Here is a 9,629-nt window from a genome sequence, read left to right as displayed (position 1 = left end):
TATTTACTCCAAAGATAAATATGTAGGCATCCAAAGGGGTACGTACACCCTGTTTATAGCAGCATTGTCCACAATAGCTAAACTATGGAAAGAGCCAAGATGTCCATTGACTGATGAATGGATAAAAAAGATGTGATTGATATATATATATATATATATATATATATATATATATATATATATATAATGGAATATTATGCAGCCATAAAAAAACCCAAAATCTTGCCATTTGCAATAACGTCGATGGAACTAGAGGGTATTATGCTAAGCGAAATAAGTCAATCAGGAAAAAACAAGTATCATATGATCTCACTGATATGAGGAATTCTTAATCTCAGGAAACAAACTGAGGGTTGCTGGAGTGGTGGGGGGTGGGAGGGATGGGGGTGGCTGGGTGATGGACATTGGGGACTATAAGATCATTCCCCCTCCCAAAGAGATGCATTAGGATGATTCTGCTCAGAGGGGATAGAGATACAGCTTGTTAAAGTCATCATTTTTATCTATGTGAGTAGGTCACAGTTATCTCTAATATTTAATAATTTGTTTATCCAGGGGCACCTGGGTGGCTCAGATGGTTAAGCGTCTGCCTTTGGCTCAGGTCATGATCCCAAGGTCCTGGGATCGAGTCCCGCATCGGGCTACCTGCTAGGCGGGGAGCCTGCTTCTCCCTCTTCCTCTGCCTCTGCCTCTCTCTCCCTCTCTCTCTCTTTCTGACTCTCATGAATAAATAAATAAAACATTAAAAAATAATAATTTGTTTATCTGTTCTGAACTCCAGAAAATCCAAAGTCACATTGCTTTCTCTGTGTAGTTTTACAGATAAAATTCTTTGTTTATCTATTCCACTATGTGAAAAACTAAAATGTATGATAGCTGATGTCATCATCAGGTTAAATCTCTTGCAGTAACTTGTCAACTCAGTCAAATAAATGATTTAGCTCTTATTATTTTACTTTTAACAGAACAGATTGATTAATCACACTGGTATTCTGAAGGAAACAAATTACAGTTTTTAGGTTAAATTAGGGCAATGAGCATCAGAAAAATATAGAAGGAAAATTATCAGCATCCTTTAAATTGTGAATATACTATGAGAAAAAAATATGTACTGTGAATACACTATGAGAAAAAATGTATATACTTTCTATACCTTCTATTATCATTGAAAAAGATATTATTTTATGATTCAAGTAAAGATACCTCAATTTCAACACCATTCTAAGCAAAAGACAGAAAACATAAGGAATGGTCTTTTATTTATTTATTTATTTATTTTTATTTATTTGAGAGAGAGAGAATGAGAGATAGAGAGCACGAGAGGGATCCCAGTTAAAAAGATTGCAAATCACAGATGAAGGATTTGGAATAGTTTTTTTTTTTTTTAACATTTTGACACAAATAGTTTTCATGAAAAATGTAATTGAAATAGAACATTGTAAATGATGAAAACTCTATCATCTATTTCTTCATTTGCAGTGTCACTCCTGTTTGAAACATGAAAATCTGGAACACCACCTCAGATTTCATTCTCCTAGGACTCTTTAACCACACAGAAGCCCACCTATTTCTCTTTGTGATGGTTCTGACAATTGCCTTCACCTCCCTAGTGGGCAATGCCCTCATGATTTTCCTGATTCACTAGGATGCTCGGCTCCACATGCCCATGTACTTCCTACTGAGCCAACTGTCCCTCATGGACATGATGCTGGTCTCTACCATTGTGCCCAAAATGGCAGCTGACTACTTGACTGGTCGGAAGTCCATCTCCCCTGCTGGCTGTGGGTTGCAGATCTTCTTCTTCATCACTTTGGAAGGGGGCGAGTGCTTCCTCTTAGCATCCATGTCCTATGACCGCTATGTGGCTATTTGCCACCCACTGAGATACCCAGTTCTCATGAGCTGGCAATTATGCCTAGAATGACTGTGGGGTCTTGGTTCCTGGGGGCAGCTGATGGGCTTATGCAGGCTGCTGCTAGCCTGAGCTTCCCATTTTGCGATACACATGAGATCAATCATTTCTTCTGTGAGGCCCCTACCCTGGTGTGTTTGGCTTGTGCTGACACATCAGTCTTTGAAAATGTCATGTACATCTGCTGTGTATTAATGCTCCTTGTCCCATTTTCTCTCATCCTGATTTCCTACAGTCTCATTTTTGCTGCAGTTCTCAAGATGCGTTCTAGAGAGCCCCACAAGAAGGCTTTTGCCACCTGCTCCTCACATCTCTCTCTGGTGGGACTCTTTTATGGAGCTGCTGTTTTTATCTTCATGAGATCCAAATCCTACACGTCAGCTAATCATGATAAAATAGTGTCAGTGTTCTATACTATCTTCACTCCTTTGTTGAACCCCATCATCTACAGTCTGAGGAACAGTGATGACAAGGGAGCCCTGAGAAAGTGTATGGGTCAGTGTGCTGCCTTAAGTCACGAATAAGATTACATTGATTTCTCCCAAATTTCAAGGTTATACAAAGGGAATTGTGTGAAATTTCCTAGGGAATAGTTATATATGCATTATATCTATAACGGTTACTATTTTACTTTGAAATACAGACACAACTATATATTTTGGATCTTTTTATGTATAATAATTATTTTATATTATTTTAAAATGTTTCTTGACTTTATTTTTTTTCTTTTCAAGTTTTCATTTAAATTCCAGCTAATTAACATACAGTGTAATATCCATTTCAGGTGTAGAATTTAGTTATTCAAAACTTACATACAATGCCCAGTGCTCACCACAAGTGCCTTCCTAATCCCCCTCACCTATTTAATAACCCCCCCCCCCACCCACATCCCCTCTAGTAACCACCCTTTTATAAAGTGAAAAGATAGCTCATGTATTTGAAGCAAATATATCATATAAAGAATAAGCATCTAGAGTACATAAATAACTCATAAAACTCAACAATAAACATATTAAAACATGGGTGAAGGATTTAAATACACATTTCTCCAAAGAATATATATACAAATGCCTGATAAACATATGACAAGACAGTGAACATCATTAGTCATTAGGGAAATGCAAATAAAAACCACAATGAAATATTCCTTTCACCCATTATGAAAGATACTATTAAACATTAAATAATAGTAATAACAAGTGCTGGCAAGAATGTGGAGAAATTGGAATCTTAGTGCATTCTTTCTTTTTCTCTTAGTGCATCCTGGATGGGAATATAAAATGGTCAGTTGCTATGAAAAACAGGAAGCAAATTCTCTGAAAATTTATCATTAAATTATTGTATGATTTAATAGTTATACTTCTAAATATATACAAAAAATAAAAACAGGAACTTGAGCAAATATTTGTGCACAAATGTTTATAGCAGCATAATTCACAATAGCCAAAGAGGTAAAAAAAAAAAAAAATGCCTACAGGAGGAGGAAAGCAGAAATGAAAAGTGCTGTAAATACAAAATGGATTATTATTTGCACATAAAATGAATGAAATTCTGATACATCCTACAACATGGATGAGTCTTGAGAAAATTTGTCCAAGTAAACCAAACAGGAAAGGAAAATATTGTATGGTTACACTTTTTTTTAAATTTTTTATTCTCATGCTAATCACCATACATTATATCATTAGTTTTTGATATAGTGTTCCATGATTCATTGTTTGTGCATTACACCCAGTGCTCCATGCAGGACGTGCCCTTTTTACTACCCATCACCAGGCTAACATATCACCCCACCCCCCTCCCCCTAGAACCCTCAGTTTGTTTTTCAGAGTCCATCGTCTCTCATGGTTCGTGTCCCCCTCCAATTTACCACCATTCATTCTTCCCCTCCTGCTATCCTCTTCTTTTTTTTTCTTAACAGAGATTGCATTATTTGTTTCAGAGGTACAGATCTGTGATTCAAGAGTCTTACACAATTCACAGCATTTACCATACCACATACCCTCCCCAATGACTATCAACCAGGCACCCCATCCCTCCAACCCCACCCTGACTCCAGGAACCCTCAGTTTCTTTCCGGAGATTAAGAATTCCTCATATCAGTGAGGTCATATGATACATGTCTTTCTCTGATTGACTTATTTCACTCAGCATAACACCCTCCAGTTCCATCCACGTCGTTGCAAATGGCAAATTCCATTCCTTTTGATGGCTGCATAATATTCCATTGTGTATATATACCACTTCTTCTTTATCCATTCATCTGTCGATGGACATCTTGGCTCTTTCCACAGTTTGGCTATTGTGGACATTGTGCTATACACATTGGGGAGTACGTATCCATTCGGATCCCTACATTTGTATCTTTGTGGTAAATACCCAGTAGTGCAATTGCTGGATAGTATGGTAGCTCTATTTTCAACTGTTTGAGGAACCTCCATACTGTTTTCCAGAGGGGTTGCACCAGCTTGCATTCCCACCAACAGTGTAGGAGGGTTCCCCGTTCTCCGCGACCCCGCCGACATCTGTCGTTCCCTGACTTGTTAATTTTAGCCATTCTGATTGGTGTGAGGTGGTATCTCATTGAGGTTTTGATTTTTTTGATCCTATTGGCTAATATTTTGGTGAGAATTTTTGCATACATGTTCATCATGGATATTGGTCTGTAATTCTCCTTTTTGATTGGGTCTTGTCTGGTTTTGGGATCAAGGTAATGGTGGCCTCATAAAATAGGTTTGGAAGTTTTCCTTCCATTTCTATTTTTTGGAACAGTTTCAGGAGACTAAGTATTAGTTCTTCTTTAAATGTTTGGTAGAATTTCCCTGGGAAGCCATCTGGCCCCGGGCTTTTATTTCTTGGGAGATTTTTGATGACTGCTTCAATTTCCTTAGTGGCTATAGGTCTGTTTAGGTTTTGTATTTCTTCCTGGTTCAATTTTGGTAGTTGATACATCTCTAGGAATGCACCCATTTCTACCAGGTTATCTAATTTGCTGGCATAGAGTTGCTCATAATATGTTCTTATAATTGTTTGTATTTCTTTGGTGTTGGTTGTGATCTCTCCTCTTTCATTCATGATTTTGTTGATTTGGGTCATTTCTCTTTTCTTTTTGATAAGTCTGGCCAGCGGTTTATCAATCTTGTTAATTCTTTCAAAGAACCAGCTCCTAGTTTCATTGATCTGTTCTACTGGTCTTTTGGTTTCTAGTTCATTGATTTCTGCATTGATCTTTATTATTTCTCTTCTCCTGCTGGGTTTAGGCTTTATTTGCTGTTCTTTCTCTAGCTCCTTTAGGTGTAGGGTTAGGTTGTGTATTTGAGACCTTTCTTGTTTCTTGAGAATGGCTTGTATTGCTATATACTTTCCTCTCAGGACTGCCTTTGCTGTATCCCAAAGATTTTGAACAGTTGCGTTTTCATTTTCATTGGTTTCCATGAATTTTTTAAATTCTTCTTTAATTTCCTGGTTGACCCATTCATTCTTTAGTAGGATGCTCTTTAGCCTCCATGTATTTGAGTTCTTTCCATCTTTCCTCTTGTGATTGAGTCTAGTTTCAAAGCATTGTAGTCTGAAAATATGCAGGGAATAATCCCAGTCTTTTGGTACCAGTTGCGACCTGATTTGTGACCTAGGATGTGATCTATTCTGGAGAATGTTCCATTGGCACTAGAGAAGAATGTGTTTTCCGTTGCTATGGGATGGAATATTCTGAATATGTCTGTGAAGTCCATTTCGTCCAGTGAGTCGTTTAAAGTCTTTATTTCCTTGTTGATTTTTGCTTAGATGATCTGTCCATTTCAGTGAGAAGGGTGTTAAAGTCCCCCACTATTATTGTATTGTTGTCAATGTGTTTCTTTGCTTTGTTATTAATTGCCTTATATAACTGGCTGCTCCCATGTTAGGGGCATAGATGTTTACAATTGTTTGATCTTCTTGTTGGATAGACCCTTTAAATCGGATATAGTGTCCTTCCTCATCTCTTATTACAGTCTTTGTTTTAAAATCTAATTTGTCTGATATAAGGATTGCCACCCCAGCTTTCGTTTGGTGTCCATTAACATGGTAAATGGTTTTCCACCCCTTCACTTTCAATATGGGGGTGTCTTTGGGTCTAAATTGTTATTTAATCCAATCTGATAACCTGTGTCTTTTGATTGGGGCATTTAGCCCATTTACATTCAGGGTAACTCTTGAAAGATATGAATTTAGTGCCATTTTATTGCCTGTAAGGTGACTGTGACTGTATATTTTCTGTGTTCCTTTCTGATCTATGCTGCTTTTAGGCTCTCTCTTTGCTTAGAGGACCCCTTTCAATATTTCTTGGAGGGCTGGTTTCGTGTTTGCAAATTCCTTTAGTTTTTGTTTGTTCTGTAAGCTTTTTATCTCTCCTTCAATTTTCAATAACAGCCTAGCTAGATATAGCATTCTTGGCTGCATATTTTTCTCGTTTAGTGCTCTGAAGATATCATGCCAGTCCTTTCTGGCCTGCCATGTCTCTGATATAGGTCTGTTGCCAATCTAATGTTTCTACCATTGTAGGTTACAGATCTCTTCTCCCGAGCTGCTTTCAGGATTTTCTCTTTGTCTCTGAGATTCGTAAGTTTTACTATTAGATGTCGGGGTGTTGACCTATTTTTATTGATTTTGAGAGGGGTTCTCTGTGCCTCCTGGGTTTTGATGCCTGTTTCCTTCCCCACATTAGGGAAGTTCTCTGCTATAATTTGCTCCAATATACCTTCTGCCCCTGTCTTTCTTCTTCTTCTGGGATCCCAATTATTCTAATGTTGTTTAGTCTTATGGTATTGCTCATCTCTCGAATTCTGCCCTCATGATCCAGTAGTTGTTTATCTCTCTTTTTCTCAGCTTCTTTATTTTCCATCATTTGGTCTTCTATATCGCTGATTCTCTCTTCTGCCTCATTTATCCTAGCTGTTAGTGCCCCCATTTTTTTATTGCACCTCATTAATAGCCTTTTTGATTTCGATTTGATTAGATTTTAGTTCTTTTATTTCTCCAGGAAGGGTGTCTCTACTAACTTCCATGCTTTTTTCAAGCTCAGCTTGTATCTTTAAAATCATGATTCTTAACTCGAGGTCCAACATCGTACTAATGTCCATATTGAGTAGGTCCCTGGCAGATGGTACTACCTCTTGTTCTTTTTGCTGAGGTGATTTCTTTCATCTTGTCATTTTGTCCAGAGGAGAATAGATGAATGAGAGAACAAAATGCTAACAGGTTAACAACGTCCCCAGAACATATACTCTAAACAAATCAGAAAAGACCTGAAACCAGGGGAAAAGAAAGGGAAAGAAAGAGGAAAAAAAAGGAAAAATATAAAGACAAAGGCAAACAAAAACAGAACAAAACAAAACAAAAAAAACCGAATATGATCAAATATGATCAGGCTAGTGCATAGATCAGTGCCACACACTAGATTTTGGGTGTATTTCGGTCTGTTAGAAGATAGTGCCTCCTAAAATTGTAAAGAAAGAAAGACTTATATATGTACAAAATAAGGCTTGATACAATGAAGGGATGGAAGATGATTGTAAAGATGAAAATTATAAAAGATTTTATAAAAGGAATTGATAAGTTGTTTGAAAAATAAAGAAAATTAAAAAAAAAAGGGAGAGAATGTGATCAGGCAGGAGACTAGAATAAAGCCATACAGTAGAGATTTAGGGTATATTTTGATATGCTAGAAGAAAGTGTATCTCAAAATTTTAAAGAGTGAACAACTTATATATATATGCCAAAAATAAGGGTAACTACTATGAAGGGATAGAATATGACTCTAAAAATGAAAAATAAAAATGTTTTTTTTTTAAAGGGATTGATAAGATGTTGGATGAAAAAGGGAAAAAGAAAAATTCAAAAAAAAAACAGTTAAAAAAATTAACTTTGAAAAACTAATGAATCATGGTAAAAAAGCCATGAATTCTATGTGCAGTATTCCCCTAGCGCTGGAGTTGTCCCGTTCTCCTTGATTGGTAAACTTGGTCTCGGTTGGCTGTTCGTGCTGATCTTCTTGGGCCTGTTGCCGTGGTTCCCAAATGTCTTTGCCCGACACAGAATTGCCCCGCCCTTGTGAGTCTGGGCTAAGTAATCTGCTCAGGTTTGTTCTCAGGAGCTTTTGTTCCCTGCAAGCTCTCGGTACAGCTTTGGAGGATGAGAGTGAAAATGGTGGCCTCCCAATCTCCACTGAGGAGCCAAGAACTTAGGGCCCTGCTCCTCATTGCGCCCTAGAGAAAAGCAATCAATCACTCCCGTCTCCCCGGTCTCCAGCCGCACTCCTTGCTCACCTGGCATGTGACCAAGCGTTTCTATCTTTGGCACCTGACTCGGTGTGGAGTCTCCAAACCCAGCAGATCCCTGCGGTGCACTCCCGCGCCACTCCTCCTGGGGGAGGAAGGGGAGTCTCCCTGGCTCTGCTGCTTGTTGTGTCCCTGCTGGAGGAGCAGTGGCCCGACTGGGCCACAGATCACAGTTTATGACCACCCTGAGCTGAGAGCCTGCGCCTCAGCTCTGTCTCTGCAGCTGGCTTCCCCGCTCCGATACCTGGGAGCTCTGCCATACTCAGTTACTCCTGGTCCTTCTGTGACCCCAAGGGTCCTGAAACCACACTGTCCCACGAGGTTTCCACCTCCCGCTTAGCCACTGAAGTGACGTCCCTCAATGGAGCCAACTTCTAAAAGTTCCAATTTTGTGCTCCGCGGCTCTATCACTTGCCAGAAGCAGCGGAGGCCCCCTCTCCCGCCATCTATCCTCCCAAATATTGCCTCGGATTCACTTGTCCACACGTCCTACCTTCCAGTAAGTGGTCGCTTTTCTGTTCAGAGTTGTTGCTATTCTTTTCTTCAAGCTCCTGTTGAGTTCGTAGGTGTTCAGAATGGTTTGATCCCTATCCAGCTGAATTCTTGAGAGCAGATGAAATCCAGGTCTCCTACTCCTCCGCCATCTTGCTCCACCCCAGTATTCATCCATTCTGATGGCTGAGTAATATTCCATTGTATATATGGACCACATCTTCTTTATCCATTCAACTGTTGAAGGGCATCTTGGCTCTTTCCACAGTTTGGCTATTGCAGACATTGCTGCTGTGAACATTGGGGTGCATGTGCCCCTTCTTTTCACTACATCTGTATCTTTGGGGTAAATGCCCAGTAGGTCATAGGGTAGCTCTATTTTTTACTTCTTGAGGGACCTCCATACTGTTTTCCAAAGTGGTTTTACCAACTTGCAGTAGTTGTTGCTACTCTCTTCTTTGATCTCCTGTTGAGTTCATAGGTGTTCAGAATGGTTTGATCCCCATTCAACTGAATTCCTGGGACCAGATGAAATCCAGGTCTCCTACTCCTCTGCCATCTTGCTCCGCCTCCTTCTCCTTTTTAAAATTTCCTTTAACTTAAATTCAATTTAGTTAACATGTAATGTATTATTGGTTTCAGGGTAGAATTTAGTGATTCATCAGTTGCATGTAACATTCAGTTACCATTACATCAGGTGACCTTCTTTATGCCCATTACCTAATTACACCGTTCCCCCACCCACCTCCCTTCCAGCAATCCTTAGTTTGTTTCCTAGAGTTAAGAGTTTCTTATGGTTTGCTTCCCTCTCTGTTTAAAGTGTATTTTATTTTTCCCTCCCTTCCCCTATGTTCATCTGTTTTGTTTCTTAAATTACACATATAAGTGAAATTATATGATATTTGTCTTTC

The 9,629-nt window shown here is 38.9% G+C and overlaps 1 protein-coding gene across 1 annotated transcript; it reads left to right on the top strand.

Annotated features, from left to right (window-relative positions):
- Window positions 1-1,442: 1,442 nt before the first annotated feature.
- LOC112809857 (olfactory receptor 2T33-like) lies at window positions 1,443-2,436 on the top strand. Its single transcript, XM_025853234.1, is given in 2 exon segments — window positions 1,443-1,913; window positions 1,916-2,436. Coding segments are annotated over 2 exon segments (936 nt in total). The 5' UTR covers window positions 1,443-1,498.
- Window positions 2,437-9,629: the final 7,193 nt, after the last annotated feature.

The sequence above is a fragment of the Callorhinus ursinus genome, unplaced genomic scaffold, assembly GCF_003265705.2.
Source record: "Callorhinus ursinus isolate GAN/ISIS: 27379988/994484 unplaced genomic scaffold, GSC_fseal_2.0 scaffold105, whole genome shotgun sequence".
Lineage (NCBI taxonomy): Eukaryota > Metazoa > Chordata > Mammalia > Carnivora > Otariidae > Callorhinus > Callorhinus ursinus.
This window is presented reverse-complemented; position numbering and strand designations above follow the sequence as displayed.